The 23,701-nt window shown below is 43.4% G+C and overlaps 1 protein-coding gene across 5 annotated transcripts in view; it reads right to left on the reverse strand.

Moving 5' to 3' along the window:
- Positions 1-23,701, reverse strand: part of CNTN6 (contactin 6) — a 331,006-nt gene that overhangs the window by 87,952 nt on the left and 219,353 nt on the right. The window contains exons 1-2 of one of the 5 annotated variants that reach the window (XM_060180343.1): positions 22,219-22,307; positions 460-644 (exon numbers count right to left, since the gene is read on the reverse strand). The exons of 1 other annotated variant lie outside the window; for it this stretch is intronic. In XM_060180343.1, the coding sequence (XP_060036326.1) occupies positions 460-644; positions 22,219-22,268 (235 nt within the window). In that variant the 5' untranslated portion in view covers positions 22,269-22,307. Of the gene's footprint in view, positions 1-436; positions 645-22,218; positions 22,308-23,701 lie in introns of those variants that run through there. 3 more of the 5 variants (XM_016190506.2, XM_060180344.1, XM_060180345.1) reach the window with 3 other exon arrangements.

Genomic DNA, 23,701 nt, shown 5'->3' on the forward strand with positions numbered 1-23,701 from the left:
TTTTCTACTACCTAAAAAGGAGTAGGAGCTATCTAAGAAATAGAGACAAACACTGAATAACCAGCAAACTAATATTCCCCTCCCCCCTTTAATTTTCTCTTTCATTCGTAACTCCTACTCTAAATTACAGTACTCACATGCTGTGGCTGCATGTCTCATGGGAAGCAGGTTCCATGCTACTGTAGGCTGTGAACTTTTACAGCTTCAGCATAGGGTGGTGGATATTATGAAGGCTACTGCAGTACATGAGAGCATGCCTCCATCATGAGGAAGTGAAAAATGGGTTTCCACGGTCATTCCCACCTGCCAATCACTGTCTCCATCACCCTAACCTGCAAATTGCCCTTCCCTGTCTCCCCCAGAACACTTTTCTAGGACATGACAGTGATGCTCTCTCTACCACTTCCTGCATAGGGGGACCCAGAGTTTCACAGACCTGTGGACATCCTCTCAGCTCACCATAGAAGACAAGTTGCCCCTTGGCCTGGTTCCGTCCTCGGAGGTTGCCTGCCGTGCACTCATAGAAGCCTTCATCTTCCTGTTGAAAGTTCGGGATTTCAAGGGTAGCTTGGGATTTGCTGTACTGGACTTTCCCTGGTAGCGGGCTTCCATCCAACCTCCGCCAGCTAATGTCGGGGACTGGACTGAACAGTTATACCTCATTAGAAGAGAAGATGCTCCAGTCTTTGTAACAGCAGGAGTAAATCAGAAGATCCTTAAAAAAATAAATCTCGGGGGTGGGGAGGGGGGAGGGGTGTCCCACCTGTTTTATTGTGACTAGCTTTCAGAGCCTGCACACATTCAACATTCATTCATCCAGTAATTTCTAACACTGTCCATGGTACCTTCCCTGTGGCAGTCACAAAGCTAGAATCAGAGAATCAAGCAGTAGAACAACACAGCCATGATCCCAGCCCTTAAGCACCTTACAGACTAGTTAGTGGAAGCATATACAAGACACAAGTAACACAAAACAAATACATTTGGAGATTGCAACAATTGAAAGGAAGGAGACAGGGTGCAGAGAGGAAAACAACACATAATTTATGGTCTCAGGAAGTCTCTGTGAGGGTGTGACAAGTGACAGTTGGGAGCTCTCTGTCTTTGATCATCAATTCAAAGACAAAACCTGCAGTGTCCATTCATTTTCAGGGGGATTCAGTGCTACAGGCAGAACTGGTGGTGCTGGATCTGTGATCCTCAAAAGAATGCTCTCCAAAATTAATACAAAAGAGCATTGTCTCCTGTCTTCTATTTGATTTGTAAAAACCTCTTTTGTTAATGGACATTGAGTTTAACATCTCACAGCTAATGCCCTTAGGGAAATGAGAGTATCTTTCAAAACAGCAAAGAATACATTTGATGCTCTAAGACTAAAATTCTAACAATAAGGGAGGAATTTAGAGATTTGGTGAGGAAGGTCTCACTTTAACAGATATAATACAAAGACATGCTGATTATAAATGAACCCACAAAGGGAAAAAAACTCCTACTAAAAAAAATCAAATACAAAATTTAATCCACAATCGCCTTTAAAAATTATTATTTTTCCTTCCAGACAGAGAAAAAAAGAGAGACACAGAAAAGGGAGACATCACAGCACCACTCATGAAGCATACCCTTTGTATTTTGCTCCATGTGGTGGCTGGGGACTCGAACCTGGGTAATTAATTGCAAGTGGCGAGGTGTGCACTATACTGGGTAAGCTATCTCCTGACCTGACCCCTGATAACTCGTTTTTCTTAACATCCAGCTATTCTTTTTCCCCTTATAGATTCTCAGATGGTTTATAATGTCCTACTCTCAATTCAAATTTCAAATTAGTAGTGAGAGCAATCATTTTGCAAAGTCAAATTGTTAGCTTAGTAGGAGACGTAGAATTTGGAAAAGTTAAATCTATGTGAGAGTTTGAACACACAGCTAACAGCTGCAGAACCCACTGGTGACTCAAGAGAGGCTTCACGTAAAGGAAGACAACTGAGGAGGTCCTAGGAAAAAGTGGGCAGATAATGATGATTATCCTGTGTCTACAGAGGTGTGGAAATCCAAGAGAAGACATTCCCCCAGTCCGCATCTAGTTTGATTCCTCTTTCTCAGAATTAGCATAGGATTCAAATATAACTTGAATGGTTACATGCAAAATTAAATCATTATTATGATAAATTTGGTCTTTATCCCTTAAAAAAAAAAGCCTCACCACTTAGCATGGATTTTAGATTTGACATTTGAGGAAAATGGCATTTTGTTGCCAACAATTAACCTCAGATAACTGGTTTTCTTGTTCATTCATTTTATGGCATGACAAACAAGCAGAAATCAGGTGCTGGAAAAAATAAAAGATTCCCATAGAAGGATCTTCACCACGTCTGGAGCATTTTATAGTGATTGCAGTATTAGCTGATTGTTGAACATGTATGGGTGAGCAAAAGAAGTTGTTATCTGTGGGTCTCCAGGCCTTTTATTTTCTTCTTTCTGCTTATCTCTACTTCCCACTGTCCCCTTCAGTGGGCATAAATATGTGCAGTGAACAATTCTTAGAAAATTTATTTGCAAAGAAAAAACTAAGTAGAAACTCTGAGTCTTGTTTGAATTCATGATCCTTTGTTACTTTTTAAGACAATTTTTGTCTGCGGTTCTGGACATATCATCTAAAGCATTTGGGAAAATGTATTTCAGGAAATACTTGAGGATTCTGCTATAGTCGTGTCCCTGTTTTTGATTTCGTTGTGAGGACTGAAGTCATTTTTTTTTTAGCATAACTAAGTCAGTCTCTGCACCAATGATTAACACTTTGACACTTTTAATAGTAACTGTTAACAAGAGCACAGTAAATGGCTGTTTATCAGTCAGTAACTATGCTCAGGTTCTATATACGTAAAAGACACATCTCATTTCACCTCCTTTTTCTAGAGCTTATCATTTCCTGCAATGAGCATGAACCAGGCAGAGCCAGGGCTTATTTCTGGGTTCTCTGCCTTTAGAGTATATGTTGAATCACACCCAAACAGCTCAGACTCCTGGGCTGCTGTGAGAACCTTCTTTGCTCCCTGAGGTGTGTGGTGCCTCTGATTTCACACGAGATCGTCCTGTTACATGACTCAACAAGGTGGGGGCAAAAAAAAAAAAAAAAAAACAACAATAAAAACCCAGTTCTTCCAATTTCAACTTGAACTGAATGGCTCAGGGATAGCACTCAAATCCTCTGGATAAGTCATTCCTATGGACAGGTGGCATGTATGCAACAAGTGCACATCTTTCCCACAGAAATCCTGTCGGCAAAACCTCCCCTCCCTTGCACGCACTGTGAAACCTGCTGTGTGTGCTTCCCCCCATCAGGCAGTGGCTACTGACACCACCTCAAACTGCTGTAGCCAACTTTGCTTTCTCAGAGGAGGTTCTGGGAGATTTCAGGATTTCCATGCAATGGAAATTGCAATGGATAGCTAGCTCCTGGCCAATAGCTGGGGTATGAGCCCACCTCCCCACCTGTTAGATACGTCCTCAGAGGAGACCCGTGATCTCTCCAGGGACCCTTCCCCTTCTGTGGAGCTATTTTGTGAGCATACTCTGAGGCTCTCACCTCATCCCTGGCTCATCCCTTCATTTTTCATAGCTCCTGCCTAGAACTTGCTAATGAGCCACATTTTTAAAGCCATCCTTTCATGGCCTGCTTCTTGAAAATCTCATTTACTAGGATCTCCATATGTTCTGATCATGTTCTACCTTAATTGCTATATCAACTGTCAGAAACCAGTAATAGCTTCTCAGTGAGGTAGGCCAGAATAAAGATGAATGGTGAGAGATTTAAGAGACAGGCTAGAAAGAGAGAGACAGACTAAGCTCCCACTCAGGAAAGAACAACCTCTGGGCTAGTTTCCTTTGGCTCACTGGGGACTGGAATGGTAGGTCTTCTCCCAAGAGCTAGTCAGTTATGAGAAGAATGACCCATCAGTGTGCTGGAGCCTAAGAGGAGACTTTCAATTAGGAACCATGGCAGAGTCCAGGACTTCACATCTGCAGTTTGGATTAGATCTGAAATAAATTGACATATATCTGGCTTCAAGACAGGGGACATGATCTGGGCTCACCACCAGAGGCTGATGCCTTATGGTCACCATGGTGGGTCAGCCTTGAGGACCTGAAACACATGGTCATGGACAGACCCGCACTAGGAGCTGATTCTGGAAGAACAGTTTAAAAGGGTTTTGTTTGTTTGTTTTTGTCTGAGAATTGCTCAGACAGTAGGACAGACACTTGGCCATTTCCAAGTATCAAGATGTTTATCAAAGGCATAAAGTCTCTTTGCAAGTTAACCCTAACACAGAATGAAACAACAGACAACTAGATCAAGCCATACTTGATGCTAATAATACATTTCAGTTAACAAAACACATTCTCTTTTTTTTTTTTTTGGTTGCTTTCCCCCCCCCCTTTTGTTGCCCTTGTTGTAACTTCGTTGTGGTTATTATTATTGCCCTTGTTGACACAATTCGTTGTTGGACAGGACAGAGAGAAATGGAGAGAGGAGGGGAAGACAGAGAGAGAGGGGGAGAGAAAGACACCTGCAGACCTGCTTCACCGCCTGTGAAGCGACTCCCCTGCAGGTGGGGAGCCGGGGGCTCGAACCGGGATCCTTACGCCGGTCCCTGCACTTTGCGCCACATGCGCTTAACCCACTGTGCCACCGCCCAACCCCCACACATTCTCTTTTTGACTTAAACCTATTTGAGTCATATGTTCATTGTTCTCAACAACACAGAGACACAAACTTGACATACTCAATGCCTGGGTTCAAAGGCTTGCTTGCTTACTTTGTATCTGTTTGACTGAATTAGATGACATGGTGACACTCTTCTGGCATTTTGTTCTCTAGATGCTTTAGAATTCCCAGAGCATTGGAGCTATCACAAATGATATTTTAAAAATATCAACATTACAAAAAACATTAAGAGTCTCATCAAGTGCAATTTATGATGACATTTAGTATAAGCTCCGTTTCTAACTGGATGAAAATCAAGCCGTTTTGTATGATTTCTCAGCTGCTAATTAAACTCTGGGTTTTCTCAGGCCTGCTACATCACCATTGAGTATGAGTGTCCTGTCCTCATGAATGTCATGAACTGTTAGAGAAAGACTCAGATAACAACGTGTATGTAGTTAAATGAAAACTTTCATTCCAGGCCATCTTTGGAAGACACTAAGAGAACTGCTTTGGATTTCACACCCCATCTCCTTTCTGAAGCCATCCCAAATAGACATTGGATGGAAAGAATGGAAATTGACAAAAATGAGCATATTTTCTTTATTATTATTATTTCTTTATTGGGGAATTAATGTTTTACATTCAACAGTAAATACAATAGTTTGTACATGCATAACATTCCCCAGTTTCCCATATAATAATACAACCCCCACTAGGTCCTCTGTCATCCTTCTTGGACCTGTATTCTCCCCACCCACCCACCCCCACCCCAGAGTCTTTTAGTTTGGTGTGATATGCCAATTCCATTTCAGGTTCTACTTTTTTTTTTTTTCTTCTGATCTTGTTTTCAAACTTCTGCCTGAGAGTGAGATCATCCCATGTTTATCCTTCTGTTTCTGACTTATTTCACTTAACATGAATTTTTCAAGGTCCATCCAAGATCGGCTGAAAACGGTGAAGTCACCATTTTTTACAGCTGAGTAGTATTCCATTGTGTATATATACCACAACGTGCTCAGCCACTCATCTGTTGTTGGACACCTGGGTTGCTTCCAGGTTTTGGCTATGACAAATTGTGTTGCTAAGAACATATGTGTACATAGATCTTTTTGGATGGATGTGTTGGGTTCCTTAGGATATATCTCCAGGAAAGAAATTGCAGGATCATAGGGTAGGTCCATTTCTAGCCTTCGGAGAGTTCTCCAGACTGTTCTCCACAGAGGTTGGACCAACTGACATTCCCACCAGCAGTGTAGGAGGGTTCCTTTGACCCCAAACCCTCTCCAGCATTTGCTGCTGTTACCTTTTCTGATGTATGACATTCTCACAGGAGTGAAGTGGTATCTCATTGTTGTCTTTATTTGCATTTCTCTTACAATCAGAGACTTGGAGCATTTTTTCATGTGTTTCTCAGACTTTTGGATCTCTTCTGTGTTGAATATTCTGCCCATGTCCTCCCCCCATTTTTGGATGGGGTTATTTGTTGTCTTGTTGTTGAGTTTGGCAAGCTCTTTATATATGTTGGTTATTAAACTCTTGTCTGATGTATGGCATGTAAAGGTCTTCTCCCATTCTGTGAGGGGTCTCTTCTGTCCTTGAGGATGACCCATGTGGATTTGAGTAAAATGTGTATTCCAGTTTCTTGGGATGAATGACTCTGAAAATGTCCAACAGTTCTAGTTTATATATCTCTTCATTTAGCTCCCTTATGTCTTTATTTATTTTCTGCCTGGATGATCTGTCAAGTTGAGAGAGTGGGGTGTTGAAGTCCCCTACTATGACTGTGTTGTTGTTAATATATTGCTGTAGCTCTTTCAGTAGACATTTGATGTATTTAGATGGCTTCTCATTGGGTGCATAGATGTTAATAATTGTTAAGTCCTCTTGATTGACTGATCCTCTGAGAATTAAGTAGTGTCCTTTCCTATCTTTTTAAATCTTATCTATTTTAAAGTCTATCAGTCTATCGTGTCAGATATGAGAATAGCTGTTCCTGCCCTTTTTTGTGGGCCATTGGCTTTTATGATAGTTTTCCATCCTTTCACTTTAAGTCTGCATTTGTCTTGATGAGTTAGGTGGATTTCCTGTAGACAGCATATTGTTGGGTTGTATTTTCTGATCCATCTTCCTACTCTGTGTCTTTTAATAGGTGAATTCAGGCCATTGACATTTATTGATATCAAAGATTGAAGATATTTTAACACCATTCTTTTAGAGTTTTAGAGTGTTCTGATATATGACCTATTTAGGGTGGTGTTGCTATGCTTCATATTGGTCTGGTCTCGCTCTCCCCCCACCAGGAGAATTGGTTTGGCCCTTACTTCTTTTGCGCCTCTCTTTCTCCCCGCCCCCTATGTTACGTAGTTCCAGGGTTCTGGCCACGGCGGCCGGAAGAGAAGGATGCAGGACAGATCTGTGTGGTGATTGGTTTGGGTTAGTTTATGAATCGTTGTTCTTGAATAAAGAAAGATAGCTTCTCAGCTCAGCTGTGTGTCTCTGGTCATCTCTGTATACTGCCGCGAAGCTAGCCCGGCCTGCTGAAGCTCCAAACTTTAACAACATATGGCCCCCAACGACAGGGTGGTCTGACTGTTTATAGAAGACCTTTCAGAACTTCTTTCAGGGCAGGCTTGTTGATAGTTGATTCCTTCACTGTTGCTTGTTTGAGAAGGTTTTGATGGCTCCATCTATTCTGAATGACAGTCTAGCAGGATACAGTATTCTTCATTGAAAGCCTTTCTCATTGAGCACTCAATAGATATCTTGCCATTCTCTTCTGGTCTGTAGTGTTTGTGTGGAGAAGTCTGCTGCTAATCTTAAGGGTTTTCCTCTGTAGTTGACTTTGTTTTTTCTCTTGCAGCCTTCAGGATCCTTTCTTTATCCTTATTCCTTTCCATTCTAAGTATGATGTGTCTTGGTGTCTTTAAGTCTGGGTTAATTCTGTTTGGGACCCTCTGGGCTTCTTGAATCTTTATGTCTTTGATGTTGTCTAGACTAGAGAAGTTTTCAGCTATTATGGCCTGAAGAATGCTTTCTTCCTCTCCCTCTCTTTCTTCCTCTGGTAAGCCAATAATGCATATATTGTTTCTTTTGAAGTCATCCCATAGGACTCTGTTGTTGTTTTCAGCATCTCTTAATCTCTTTTTGAGATCTCTTACTTCTTCTTTAGTTGTCTCTAATTCTTCCTCGATCTTGCTAATTCTGTCTTCAGCCTCATTGATTCTATTCTCTCTGCCCTCTACGGTTTTCTGGAGTTCATCTATTTTGTCACCCTGTTCTGATACTGTTTTAGCTTGTTTAGCTAGTTGTGTTCTTAGCTCAGCTATTTCAGCTTTCAGCTCTCTAATAACCTTGAGATAATTAGTGTTTTCTTCCAGAGTCTTATTTGTTGTTCCTGTATTTCTGATTACAATTCTTTCAAACTCTTTACTCACTTAGTTTGGATGTTAAACTCGTTATTTTGTTCTTCACCCTTTGGGGGGGCTTTTAGATGGACTCTTGTCCTGGTTTGTGTCTCCATTATTTCTTCTTGTTGGTTTAACCATTTTATATATTATGTTATGAGTTCACTCTCTCTACTTTTCAAATTACTGATCACTATTGCCTGGATTGACTTGTGTCTAAGTAAGGTAATTAAAGGGTTCACAGTGGTGGAAGTTAACAGTTGTTTCAATAGTATTTTAATCCCTGAGTTGGAGCTCAGTGGTTTAAAAGCCTCTTTTTCTTTTTCTTCCTTGTAGGCTATGGGAGCCTGAGGGCTTTAAAACTACAAGTAGGCTTCTTAGCTTAATCACTGACTCGTGATCAAGAGATAAAGCAGGGTGTGGCAGAGATACTCTAGTGGTTATGCAAAGAGACTTTCACAGCCCCACCACTATGCCACCGAGGTAGAGGTATAGGCCTTCTCCTGAGTTTCCTGGCTAGATCTCTGTCCCCTGGTGTCCCTCCCTGCTGCTGCTCCAGACTCTGAGGGCAGTAGCAATGGAGACCCAGTGTTGCACTTGGTGAGTCTCCGGGGAGTCCTCTCCTCCCCTCAGCTGTCCCCTTGTTGGTGGAACAGACTGGAGGTGGTGTCTCAACTGACAAACTGCCGGGCTGTTACCAGCCTCTTAATCACTCCTCTCTGTCACCAGCCACAGGTGTTTGCACTCACCTGTGACCTGGTGAGTTCCTATAGTCATTCCAGTTCTGTCTCGTTTCAGTCCCAGGTGGTCTCCTTTGGTATTCCTAGTTGATCCAGGAGAGGAGAGGACAGGAGAGAAAGAGATCTGCTGCTGCTCGTAGCCCCGCTTCCGGAAGTCTCATGAGCATATTTTTGTAGTGAGCTTTAGTTTAGTTTTTTTTTTTCAATGTTACTATTTTCAAGTCATCTCATTCTATGTGGGCTGAAATTATTCAGTAATAATTATTAATAATATTTATTCACACAGAGTAGAACATGGCCCTTATACTTCTTAGCTGTTCTCTGTTGCTTTTTTTCCCCTTGCCTCCAGGGTTATCACTGGGGCTTGGTGCCCACACTATGGATTCATTGCTCCTGGGGGCCATTTTTTCCATTTTATTGGATAGGACAGAGAGAAGTTGAGAGAGGAGCAAGAGATAGAGAGGGAGAGAGAAACAAAGGAGATAGAGAGAGAGAAACAGCTGGTGAAGTGTCCCCCCTACAGATGGGGAGCAGGGGCTGCAGCCCAGATTCTTGCATGGGTCCTTGCACTTTGTACTATGTGCATTTAACCACAAATGCTAACAGACCAAAACACACACCACATGCCTTGCACACTGTAGACACAAACTTTGGATGTTAACACACGAGCATAATAATACAATCTTATCATGCCATTGCTGGCATGCCAACAGCAAGAGGCTAGTTTATATCTGTTGGTTTTCTTCAAGATCCCATATAGGTCCACCTTATGAACCAGGCATTTGACATAAATTGGTTTATGAATCATTTCTTCTCAAATCAGATCTCCAGCCTGCGAATGAAATGGATCAGAAGGACACACATCTGCTACTCGCATGGGTTGCCTGCTTCTTGCTGTTTCATGGTGGGCTGGGGGATGCTGCCCTGTGGCTCTCCCTCTCCCCTCCTTGGCTCACCTGCTTGGCAGGGAGAGACTACTCTACCCCTCTTAGCCAGGCAGGGTCAGAGAGAAAGAATGAGCTTCCCAAAGAAGAAAACACAGTTTTACAGAAGAACCCTGAGCATTTTTTTCACAAATATTAATAACCATTAATTGAGAGCTTACTACATACCCGGCACAGTGACAGATGGCTTCCATCTGTCACCAGAGCTAAATACTCAGCTGGCAGCTGCTAAAGATCCTAATTACCTCTTTGGCATGGGGCTCACGTTGAGACAGGTAATTTCTGCTAAATTATTACCTGCCATTTCTCCTCTGCTTTGAGTTCTGGTGTGGGCTAATTTATTGGGCTCCACCTCCCCAACTGTGGGTCACCACCCACTCAATTTCAAGCACAGGTGGTCTCCTTCTCCTCCTGGTCTCTCCGTTCTTTTCCCGGGATGCCTCCTCCCTGCTGATGACATTGGTGATGCTCTCTCTACCTGGGAGTTGTTCCTTCTAGCTGAAAACAAGTGGTCTGTGGCTGGGGAGACAGCAAAGTAGTGTGTCAGCCTTTCATGTCTGAGGTTCCAGGTTCTTTTTTATTTTTAATTGGCTAGGACAGAGAGAAATTGAAAGAGGGGGGAGATAGAAAGGAAGAGAGAAAGCCAGACACCTGCAGACTTGTCTCACCACTTGTGAAGCATCCCCCTGGCTTGAACCCGGATCCTTTTTCAGGTCCTTGCACTTACTACTATGTGCACTCAATCTGGTATGCCACCACCTGGCCTTGAGGTACCAAGTTCAATCCTAGCTTCACCATAAGTCAGAGCTGAGCGTGATCTAATCCTCCCTCATTACATAAATAAATCTTTTTTTTTTTCTAACAAGAGCACTGTTCAGATCTGGCTTATGGTGGTGCCCGGGGGACTGAACCTGGGACTCTGGAGCCTTAGGCATGAGAGTCTGTTTGCATAACCATTGTGCTATCTACCCTCCATCCACCCTATAAATAAATCTTTTAAAAATGAGTGTTCTATATAAAATGCTACGGTCATATGTCACATATTCACATGTGAAGACAGAACAAGGAGATCTATTCAGTTCATTAGAATGAAATCCCCGTGAAATATCCTTTATTTCCCCCTTTTACTAGTGATTAACAGTTCATAACACAGTTCTTGACACATGAGTACAATTCCTCATCTTCCCATGATAGGTGTCTACAAAAACATTCTCACCCCCAACTTAGGTCTTTTTCTATCATACTCTCTAATGTGTCTTTGGCACCTCACCCAAGGGATAGATAGCACCACCTCCAGCTGACCCTTTGTTGTAGAGAGATGGGGAAGAGACACAGAGAGAGAGATACCACAGCCCCCATCCATCAACGCTAGCACTCCCAGGTGTCCTGCAGACTACTCTTATGTGATGCCAAGGCTTACCCCCCAGGGCACTGTGTGCTCTAGCAGGTGAGCGATCTCCTGCCCCCTCTTCTCTTGAAACACTGGAGTTCTAGAAGGCAAATGACGCCTTTGTCACCCTCAGCCATCTGCCAGCTGTATCTGCATCCCTCCACCTTCTTTCTTCACAAATACATAGAGACTAAGCTTGGAGACTTATTCTTAACCAACAGACTAATCTAAAGCAAAGTGACCGCTCCCTGTCCAGCAAAGTATCTGCTCCCTGAAGATTGCTGAGACTGGACAGGAGGGGTCCAGGGATCTTGTGATTTCAGAAGGAGCACTGTAGACGACTTTCACTATTTCGCTCCAATTTTGCCTGAAATGTGTGTCCTCCTATCAGAGGAGAGGAGCAATGCCTTCCACCCACTCTGCCCTCCCTCCCTCTCTCTCTTCAAGTTTTTGAAAGCCATCAATGAGGACTCCTACTCGCTCTCTTCTCACCATTACATCTTCCGTAAGCAAGCATTCACTTCTTTTTTTTTCTGGAGACACAGGATACATTTGTTAACTGTCTGGCCTAGTCTGAGCTGAATCGGGAGTGGAATGAAAGCTCTCCACACACTGGTGTGAAGCCTGCTTGGATTCTGTGCCCTGAGCCTGTCTGCGGTATTTTCATTACTGGGCTAATGGAGAAGGCTTATATTTCTTCCCTGAATTTCTTCGACCACATTATCTGCAGCTTAAATCCGGGCTCTTCTGGGTTTTTGACTAGAAACTAGTACACAGAACCCGTTTCCTAAGATGCTTATATTTGGGATTATTCTTAACTCAAAGCTCATTTCAGAAAATCCTGTCATTCGCCGGTTTTAATGGAAGCGAGTGAAGCAGAATAACATGTCAGCAGAGAGCGCCTTTGTCAGGTTCAGTGAGCTGCTCTCAAGCCCAGTCCTGACTCACTTCTGCCTCAGGGGTCTGTCTCGAAACTTTACATCAGGCTCAACCTGACGCTGTTGACTGGCTACAGAATAAGGGCAAATGCTAGAAGAAGAAGAAGGGGTCTGTCAGGGTGCTGGGGAGGCGGAGACCCTCCTCTCTCTCAATCTGGTCAGGATCCCCTGCACAGCCAGAGTCTACACCCCAGGAAGGGGTGGGGCCTCAAAGCAAACCTGACAGTACAGCTACTGGCACCCATGAGACAGAACGCCACCCCCCATGCACTTCCAGGGTGTGATAGCAGCACCTGCCAGGTGCTGAGCCCCGTGACCTCAGATCCTCCTCCTAGAAGCCAGTCAGCAGTGGGGCAGGAAGAGGCATCCTGAGCTTCAGGGAGGGCATGTCATTGTGACCCAGCCTGAAACATAAACTGGGATCCGTAAATAAAGCTCAAGACACTGCCCTCCAAGCAGAATTAGCACTCTAGGGCAGAGAGTTCCTGTTGGCCAAAACCTCCCTAAGAAGTGGACTGTCTGAGTTGGGAGATGACTCACTGGGCAGATGGAGCCTCCACTTCATCATGCTCAAGGACTTGAGTTCAAGTCCCAGCCACCATATGGCAGCACCTGCACAGGGTAGTTTTTGGAGTGGTGGTGTGGTGGCTCTCCTTTCTCAGTCTCTCTCTTCCTCTCTATTTAAAAGACAAACAAACAAAAGAGTCTGCTGGGAGGGGAGGAATGGGGCAGGCACAGAGTCTCAGCAATAACCCTAGTGGCAAAAACAAACAAAAAACATGTATTGCCATTTTATCTTCCATTGATTAATTAACTTTTGGAAGCTGGGGCCTTGCACATGTGAATTTTATGACTCCGGTCTGCTTTTTCATTCAGAGATTTGTGGAGAGAGAGATTACTTGGGTACCATGCCCCTTCCATGTGCAGCCAGGGGGCTTGATGCTGCGCTGAGCATAAGGCAAGGCAGGTGCCTTATCTGGTGAGCTATATCTCTCTGCCCTGCCCCCCCCCCCCATTTTCTGCTCCTTTAAAGTGCATCATGGGGCCGGGTAGTGAAGCACCTGGTTAAGTGCACACATTACAGTGCACAAGGACCTGGGTTCCACCTGCAGGGGGGAAAACTTCATGTGCAGTGAAGCAGTGCTGCAGGTGTCTCTGCCTCTCTCCCTCTCTACCCCTCCCCTTCTCAATTTCTCTCTGTTCTATAAAATAAATAAAGTTTAAATAGTTAAAATAAAAGTAAAGTGCATCAAGAATTAACTGCTCCATGAGGCATCAACTGAGCACGCCCTGGCAGAGCGCAGGAGAGCGCAGAGTGGAGAGTGTGTCCAGGATGCCCTGTGAACACTCTCCCCAAAGAAGCTCTCCTCCAGGACGTGCTCCACCCCTCTCAGTGGAAGGGATGATGATGGGAGTCAAGGAGAGGGTCCAGATGCTACGTTCCTTCAGATACCCAACACCTTCATCTACTGTCTCTTAGAGATGCCGAGAGACGTTGGTTTATCAACAGGTCGAATCTTCTCAGAAAGCCAGGCACTGAGCCAATTGCCTCTGGTCACACAATCAAGCTCTGTAGCTGGCACCTGAGCGTGAGTGCTGCTTTGCTATAACTCGTCAAGTTCACACACGGTTCAACTGGCACAGGAATCATCTTGCTTGCTAAGGAGAACCAGAGCTGGCCTTGAGGAAGGTGACAGGTTGCCAGAACGACTGTCTGGCGCAGAGGTCATATGCCCCAGGGCACCTGCAGAAACTCCCTTGGGTTACACCACAGTTCTCTGCTCCTCTCTCTAGCTATACCTCCCCTGATAGTTACAGCTGATTCCTGGGAAAGCCAGAGCCTGCCCCATCAGACCCTCCCTGCCTAGTCAGTACCCCCATGGAATCTGGGCTCCACTTCTGCCCACTGTAGCCCTCCCCAACCTCCACCTCACAGCCCCTGCCTGGGTGGTGACTGATTTTTGGGAGACTTGAGCCTGCCATCTTCTCAGGGCTGCTGGCCTCTGACTAGAACCTTCTCTCCTCTTCCTGTTTCCTGTCTCCCTAGAGGTGGCTTTCAGGCAGGGAATCTTCAGGCACTGCAGCAATGCAACTTCTGTCACTAACAGCAGGACTAGCTCAGGCAGGGTAACACATCCATGACCACAGGGCCAATTCAAGGGACTGCAAAGGGGACCAGAAGAGACTGAGCACTAAGCCCTTGTGCTTTGGAGCTCCTGTGCAAATGAGCAGCCTCAATGGAGCTGTGACCTGCTAGCCAGGGTGTGTGAATGGCTAGTGATTCAGATATGTGAATGATCAGTGATTTGAAACATGCTTTTTTACACAATAAGATGCTCTTGGTGCAAAGGCCAGGAAGTGAAGTCAATGCTTTTTCTTTTTTCTTTCTTTTTTTCCCTTCACATTATGATGCACCTAAATGCCAGTACAGGTTTCCCAGGCCAGCTCCAGATCAGTTGAGGAAAGGAAGGGAACACAGTACCTTCCTTTCCTTCAGCTCCAACTTGGATCTGCTGTCTTTCTCTCCTGCAGCTGCCAGTCATTTAGGCTAGAAGCACGGGCTCCAGGGAGGAGGAGACTGACAGATAATGGGGACAGTGAGAATGAAGGACTCTCCCTCTGGAAGTCCATGTGTTCCTCTTGGATGAGCTTTACAGCCTTTACATTAGTTTAATTTTAGAAATGCCTCTGCAAAAATCCTATTTCATTTTTGGGAAAGTGAAAGGAGTATGTCAGGCTGGATTCAGAGCATGTCTGTGAAATCAAAAAGTCCCCCCGGGGTGGGTAGGGGAAAGCTGAGGGATCCTGGACTCTGCTAAGGGCTGCTCTGCAATTGAGCGCCCTGACTTGGCAGAGCATGTGGAAGAAAGCCCTCCACACCACACCACTCCTCTTACTCAACTGTTGCGATTTTTTTCTCAAACTATACTGAGAATATTTGTATCCATTACATCATGAGAACAGACATCAAGAAGCAGAAACAAAAGAAAACTGAAGATCCAGTAGGAGAAGCTCACACAGACCACATATTTGGGTGGTGCCTTGACAGCAGAGCACATAGCACAAAGCACTGAGCAAGGACCTGGTGACATAGGAGGATTGAGCAACAACAAGAAAAAGGATTCTTACAATGCCCACTGCATGAGAATGCCTACATCAAAAACAGAAGGAAGGAAGAATGCAAAGGAATCAAAGGGCCAAAGAAGCACTGATTTTATTTTCTTCTTTCTGCTTGCTTGTATTTTTATTGTTTTCCTAGATCAACATGCTTGATTAATAAAACAGTAAAAACTCACCTTCCTAAGTACTTCCTGTTTTTTTTGGGGGGGTGGAGGTAGGATGGGGGTGGAGTAAACCAAGGTCAAAGAAACTCCTGTTGAGTCTTTTGTCCCAAGAAAGAGAACCCTCTTTACAATTCTATTCCTGGGACTCTGGCTCTCCTACACAAGGAGGGGCTTGTCTTTGTCGCAGAGAGAGTACTTTCTGTCTCTGAATGTCTTGTATACATCCCTCTCTCCAACAGACAAGGTGTTGACACAGCAGAGTCTTTCTCCTTCCAGGCTCATTGTTGCTACCACATCTAGCTTCACCTGCTACGGGAGGGGGAAAAATGTAGTTGAAGAGCAGTTGTGATTGAGGACAGGAGACAGAGAACCACAGTAAAACCAAAACATGGTTCTTAGAAGACTCAATGAAGCGTACACATCTCTAGAGAAATAAACAGGGGGGAGAGAGAGAGAGAGAGGATGAGAGAGAGACAGCTAACTGACCTCAGAGATTAAAATGGGGCATCAGGACCACTCCCATGAACGTTAAAAAATTCCGTAGGAGGGAGTTGAGCGGACCCACCTGGATAGTGTGCCTGCTTGGCCATATGGATGATTTCACTACAGTCTGGTCCCCACTATATTAGAGGACTCTTTGATGCTGTGATATCATTCTCTCTCTGTTTCTCCCTGCCTCTGTTTGAAATAGCTGGCCTGGAATGGTGAAGTCCAAGCAATAATAATAACAACAACAGCAGCAAAAAATAATAATAACACAAGGAAAAAAAATAAGTCCAGATACATAGATTGAGAAGGAAGAAACAAACTGTGATTGCTTACCAATGACAAAGTAAAATATCTCCAAATCTGGCAAACTATATCTCAGAACTAAAAAAGCAGGCTAGCAAGAATAAAGAATAACATGACAAAATCAATTACTTTCCTTTTGACCAACAACGAACAATCGGAAATTGAATTAAAATACAATTTAAGATACAGTTTGTCATTTGCTTTAGCACCAAATAATGAAAGACTTATGCTTAAATCTAGTATATATGGACAGGATCTATATGAAGAAAAAAAAGTGCAAAGTACTCACGAAAGAACTAAGTGAGCAGAGAGGTAGTCTTTGCTTGTGGAAGAGAAGGCTCAGTTTTGTGGGTTTGTTAAATCTTCTTAACTTGACTAACTGAGCCATTGGAAGTGGGGGCCAGGCGGTAGCACAGCGGGTTAAGTGAACATAGCTGGAAGTGCAAGAATGTGAGTAATGATCCCAGTTTGAGCCCCTGGCTCCCCACCTGCAGGGGAGACTCTTCATAGGCAATGAAGCAGGTCTGCAGGTGTCTGTCTTTCTCTCCCCCTCTCTGTCTTCCCCTCCTCTCTCCATTTCTCTCTGTCCTATCCAACAACAGCAGCAATAACAACAAGGGCAACAAAAAAAAAAAAAAGGAAAAAAATGGTCTCCAGGAGCAGTGGATTCATATTACAGGAACTGAGCCCCATCAATAACCCTGGAGGCAAAAAAAAAAAAAAAAAAAACCCACCTATGAAGTTGCTTTGTGGATATAGACAATCTGATTAAAAAGCAGATAAGGTAAAACTAGTAAAGGAAAGGAAATTGTGCTGAGATTATATTAAAGAAGAACAAGGTTAGAGGATTCTTAAGTCTTACAATGAAGTTGTAGTAATTATGATGTGATGGGACTGGCAAACGAATAGACACACAGTTGGGAAGAACAGAGTCAAGGGGGGCCAGCTGGTGGTGCACCTGATTGAGCGCACATGCTACAATCCGCAAGGACCTGGGTTTGAGCCTCCCACTCTCCAACTGCAGGGGGAAAGCTTTGTGAGTAGTGAAGCAGTCCTGTAGGTGTCCCTCTGTCTTTCCCTCTCTATCACCCCTTCCCTCTCAATTTCTGGCAATCTCTATTCAGTAAATAAATAAAGATAAAAAAATAGAGTCAAGGAACGGGCCTACAGTTATACAATGACAATTCCTTTGGCAAAGAAGGCAAGTAGAAACACAGACGTAAACTGTCTTTCTTCACTTTTCATTTTGCCGTGAACAGCTCATCTATATTGGTCAGTGACCTCAATGTGAGGATCACTGGGGAAATCACAACTTACAGTTAAGGCATCATCGTCATCATTATTATTTTGCTAATGTACTGCATCCCCTAAAGGATTTTTATCTGTGTGTGCCTTCAGTTCAGACAAACATTTTCACCATTATTTAAACAACCACAAAGTATGTGTGACTGTGTTGTGTAAGTCACTATTTTTAAATAAAATGGCTATATCATTTAAAAAAAAATTTTTTTTTATTTAGTGGATAGAGGCAGCCCGAAATTGAGAGAAAGGGGGAGAGAGGGAGGGAGGGAGACAGAGAGACACCTGCAGCCCTGCTTCGCCAGTCACAAAGGGTTCCCTCTGCAGGTAGAGAGCGGGGGGCTCAAACCCAGGTCCTTGAGCATTACGACGTGTGCCTTAGCCAGGTGCACCACCACCCGGCCCTGTCATAGCACTTTGCAAAGAAAAAAATAAATACAGTAGAGAAAGCATTGTCTCTTTGACAAATGCTAGAACTTTTGTACACTTATAGAAGCAAAATAAATGGAGCTACTACATGTTTCAAAAATACTTCAAAACCAAAATTTAAAACACATAGTTGGAAAGCCTCTAGAAGAGAACACAGAAGAAAAATCTAGGTGGCAGAATTGGGACTAGCAATGAAATATTAGCTGTAATGACAAAAACATGATCCTATAGTGAAAAAAAGACTAGCTGGATATCATTAAAATGAAAAACAAAGAAACAAACATAAAAACTCTGCACTGTGTGAAAGTTCCTGTTAAGAAAATGAAAAGACAAGCTTCAGACTGGGAGAACATACTTGTAAAATAAGTATTTGATGGAGAACTCACATCCAAAACTTACATAAGACTCTATAAACCACACACACACACACACACACACACACACACACACACACACACACACACACACTTGAGCTGAAAAGTAACAAGATCACATTAATTTATAAAAAAAATTGAAATGATAAATTGCAATTAGTAAAAGTTCAAATACAGAAACAAAAGTGAAAAAAATTCTGAGAGGACATATCATACTGATGCACAAATTGTAAAGGAGAAGGTGTTCAATGTCTTTTTCCATGAAAGAATCAGAAATTATAATGAGATGTCACTAGGCAGCCATTAGAATGACAAATACAAAATGGTGCAGTGGTGTGGGAGTGAAAATATACTGGCCTGGGAGGGGGGGAGAGAAGACTGACATCTCCATTCATTGATACAGAACTCATGCTTAACCTATTGTAGCACAGATGGTTAAAGATTTCTGTCTTTATAATTGTGTGTATATGGATTTACACAGACATCTATTTCTTTACATCATCATCTTTGATATCTCAAATAAATATCATGCCAGTATCATTAAATATACCCAATATGCAATGTTTGACCTATAATGTCACTTTTCAATAAGAACTAGAACTACTTGGAATAAAACTAATTCCAGAACAAGGACAGGAAGATAGATGAGATGAACTCAAGTCATCTTGAAATGCCAAAAATTAGAATGTATTATGAAAAGAAAAGCCAAATTCTCCAAAAGAAAAACAACAGAACCCAACATCCCCATGAGGTGAAGGATCTTATCAAAAGAAGAGCCCCAGTGGCAAAGCTGGAAGAAAGCATGTATGTGGGAAAATGCATAAAGCAGTACTCAACTGTACCTGAAGTGTAAACCAACATAGATAAGTTCATACTGATATAAGCAAATGGTTAAATCAGCTCACAGATGGGCGAGGATGTCTATGACAAATCTTCATGCGGAAGAATTGCAAATTAATGGATGTCGTTTTACTCCCCAAGAGAAGCACTGCTCCCTACTCACCAACTGTGGCCAGCACATGGTATCTCTTTCTCTCTCTTTCTCCTCCTCTCTTTCTTCATTCTCTCTCTCTTTCTTAGTTACCGCCAGGATAATTTGATAGGATAGAGAGAAATTGAGACAGGAGGGGGAGATAGAGAATAAGAGAGAAAGACCTGAAGACCTGCTTCACCGCTAGTGAACTGTCCCCCCTACAGGTGGGGAGTGGGGGTTTGAACCAAGGTCCTTGTGCATGATATAACATGTGCACGCAACCAGGTGTGATACTACCTGCCCCCCCTCATGGTGGTCTCTTTGGAAAGAGTGTATATGGCCAACCACAGTAGATGGGTGGAGGAACTCAGTAGAGAGACATAAGGGGTACTAATGGGGCTGGGGATCCTTAGTGCTACGGTGCACGAGGATGATAGTTTGGTGGAAGGTGTGGTGTGCTGAGACCTGTCCTACAGAAATGTAGGTATATATCCCAGTGACAATAATAACCCTGCAAATTAACATTTCCACAATTCAGTGAAATTGAAGTGGAAAAGAAAATAAAGTGACCCACTTCAAATGAAAAGAGTGAAGGTGGGAAGGGAGGAAATCTCAAAAACTACTGCAGTCTGGTCTATAAGCCAGCAATGGCGCCATCAATCATCCTGAGAGAGTTGCAACCTTGATGCCATGCCATGAAAAGGGCTCTTCATCTCTGTATTCTTCCTCCCCCAAGTACACAACCTCAGACTCAGTAGGACAAAAATGTTAGGCAGATCCCAGCAGAGGGTCATCTATCAATAGAACTGACCACCTCCCCACCCCCAAACTGTTGTGTTCTTCAAAACAAGAAGAGTCTAAGATATGGCAAAAGCCATACCTCAGGATACAAGAAAGCTCAATATTGTGTAGGACCCAGGGTGAAATTTTAGAATAAAAAGACAAGGACACTAAGGGAAACAGGAGATCTGATGAAGTATAAACTTCACTTAATATGCACACAGTTCAATGCACCAAACATACATACAGACATAAGCTATTAGCAAGACATTATTATTGTGCGGGGTTCTGTGTGAATTCACTGAAAACTTCAAGTATGACTGCTTTTTGTTTAAGTCAATTAATAATAATAATAAAAGAATTGGTAAAGGGAGAAGAGAAAGCAAGACAGAAAGGCTTAAAATTCACTCAGAAGAACTGAGAGCGGCCCCTTGGAATGTCACTTAACAAAGACAACACAAGGTGCTCCCAGAGTGAACAGTCTGCACCCCACCCTAACAGAAAGTTTGCATGAACAAAGCAGACTCCAAGAAAAATGTGTGGTCATGCCTCCCATCAGTCCTATTTCGTGAAGGCTGTGATCTCCCTGAGGGAGGGATGCCATTGCTGTATTTTCTTAGGGCCTCCTTAGGACTCTGTCCCTGCAGGTCCCCTTCTGACTCAGGAAAGGTAGAAGCAGGAGCGGATGATAGGATGAGGCCTTCATGGCATGTTCCCTGAGCTAACTTGGGCCGGCGCTCAATTTGCCGACTGAGTGAGTGAGGGCAGGTTAATAGTCCTTGTGAAGATTAAACACAGGAGTATGACTTGGTCAATGTGTGGTACTGAGAAAGCCCTTGAGGACTGTGGGAGCACACCATTGGCATGCAGGCCTTGTCACTCTCCTGGCACTTCTTTCAAGTCCTCAGTCTAAACAGCTTTGATGGTTAATATGATTAATAAAATCAGTAGAGTCTATGGATTATTATGATTGGAAATGTCTGGTTGGTAAATATTTAAGTTAAATATTTATATCCATCTATTTCTCCATCCATCCATCCATCCCTCTGCCTATTCATTTATCTCTCTATGCACCCATCTGCTTACTTCTTTCTATCCATTTATCCTTTTTTAAAAAAATTTTTATTTATTTATTCCCTTTTGTTGCCGTTGTTGTTTTATTGTTGTAGTTATTGCTGTTATTGATGTCGTTGGATAGGACAGAGAGAAATCAAGAGAGGAGGGGAAGACAGAGAGGGGGAGAGAAAGATAGACACCTACAGACTTGCTTCACCACTTGTGAAGCGACCCCCCCTACAGGTGGGGAGCTGGGGGCTCAAACTGGGGTCCTTATGCAGGTCCTTGTGCTTTGCGCCACGTGCGCTTAACCTGCTGCGCCACCGCCCAACTCCCCCCTTTATCCTTTTAATTTTCTATTAATATATCCAAATACCATCTATCTGCTTTATCCATTTATCCATCCATCCATCCATCCATCCATCGATTGTTCATCTATCCATCCATCTATGCATTTATCATCTATCTACCCATCCATGTACGTATCCATCCATTGAAGTATCCTTTGTGTATCTATCTATCTATCTATCTATCTATCTATCTATCTATCTATCTATCGAAAACTAAGCATGCTCACCCAACTACTGACAGGGAAGCTTAGAACTCAAATTCTGTTCTCTTTCTTGAATCCAATGTTCATACTCTTTCCTGAATGCACCATTGCCTCAAAATGTGAGTAGTCCACCTACAGATCACACTTCAGTGGTGAGTGCGAGTATCTGTGTAGGGTCTGAAGGTCAAGACCTTCTGATGTCTCCAAGCTCCACTTAAAGAGATCTGCCTATTCTCAGATCAGTGTACAAAGACTCCTTTGGAGCTCACCACATTATCTGACGCCAAGCAACACACCATGATAATACAACATGAAGTAATTAGCAAGAATCTACCAGTAAAGTCTCTCTATCCATTCTAGGGCACAGAGGACAAAGTACACAGGAAGATATTCTAGTCCACTTAATCAGGAACAAACTCAAATTGCTTAACAGACAGCCAGTTGGGAAATTATTACATTACCAAAGTGCTCTTTTGAAAACTAGAAATAGATGAATAAATGCCTGAAAATTTGAGAGGTGTGGGATCTAGTGTAGGCTGCTAGCAGCAGAGTGAACGTACCTTTGGGTGTGGTTCTGGGAGGGACCCAGGAACTGTGAGCAGTAAGGCATATCCGGGCAGCTGCCTGGAGAGCTCCACTGCCATGAACATCCTGCGGAGATCCCAAATTTACTGCCCAACGTGAACAGCCAGGCTGAACAGACCCTCCATAAAGTAGAAAGACTAACTAATATATACAGGTACTCGTAAACATGAGCTTCTGCAGGGAGGCTTAGGGGCAGGGAGCAACATCCCCACAGCTCTGAGTTTTAATGACACTCCAGAGCAATGCCATCGGAGTCACCAGAGCAAGATTCAAGATCTAAATGAAGAAAAGCAAAAAGAGGAGGTGTGTGTACACGACGGCTGTGAACAAGAGCAGTTCTGAGGGACCCCTCAGAATCTGGTGTGTAGAGTTTCTTGCAAGACAGTCATTTGCAGCTCTCATTACTCAGAACCTGCCATGCTGGGCAACACAGACAAAGCTGAGCCTGCAAAGCTGCACCCCCACTATGGAGGATATTACGGAGAATCCTTAAGCAGGAAAAACCTTATGGTACAGCAATTCCATTACGAGGCATACAGCCAGAAGATATGAGACTGACACAGAGGGATGTACCCCCATGTTCATAGGGGCTTGATTCACAATAGTAATAATTTGGAAACAACCAAAGTGCCCTCTGACAGATGGCTAGACTGAAAGGAGTTATAGGACACATACACAGTGGAGTATTATTCAGCAATAAAAACAGACGCTATGGAAAAAATCCGCAGGACCCCAGATACCCCAAGCCTGACGCTGCGGCTGTTGGGACCGCAGGTGGTGGTGGGAAGGGGTCTTGCCTTGCTGCTGGTCAAGTGGTCTGGGAGACGGCACAGTGGAAAGAGCATTGGACTCTCTAACATCAGGCCCAGAGTTCAATCCTTGGCAGCACATACACCAGAGTCCAAAGTGATGTCTTATTCTTTCTCTCTTCCTTCCTTCCCTCCTTCCTTCCTTCCTTCCTTCCTTCCTTCCTTCCTTCCTTCCTTCCTTCCTTCCTTCCTTCCTTCCTTCCTTCTTTCTTTTCTTTCTTTTTTTTTTTTTTTTTGCCTCCAGGGTTATCGATGGGACTTGGTGTCTGCATTATGAATCCACTGCTCCTGGAGGCCAATTTTTTTTCCAATTTGTTGCCCTTGTTGTTATTATTGTTATTGCTGTCACTGTTGTTGGATAGGATAGAAAGAAATCGAGAGATAGAGAAAGATACCTGCAGACCTGCTTCACTGCTTGTGAAGTGACCCCCCTGCAGGTAGGGGGCTGGAGGCTTGAACTGGGGTCTGTACGCCGGACCTTGCACTTTGCACCATGTGCTTTTAATCCAGTGTGCTACTGCCCGGTTCCCTTCTTCTATCTTTCTAATATACTAATAGAATATTTAAAAAAATTAAAAAGATGACATGCTTTCACTAATATGCAGAATACAGAGAATTGAGCACAGGTGTGTTTGGAAAATAAGTCAAC

The sequence above is a fragment of the Erinaceus europaeus genome, chromosome 21 (assembly GCF_950295315.1).
Source record: "Erinaceus europaeus chromosome 21, mEriEur2.1, whole genome shotgun sequence".
Taxonomy (NCBI): domain Eukaryota; kingdom Metazoa; phylum Chordata; class Mammalia; order Eulipotyphla; family Erinaceidae; genus Erinaceus; species Erinaceus europaeus.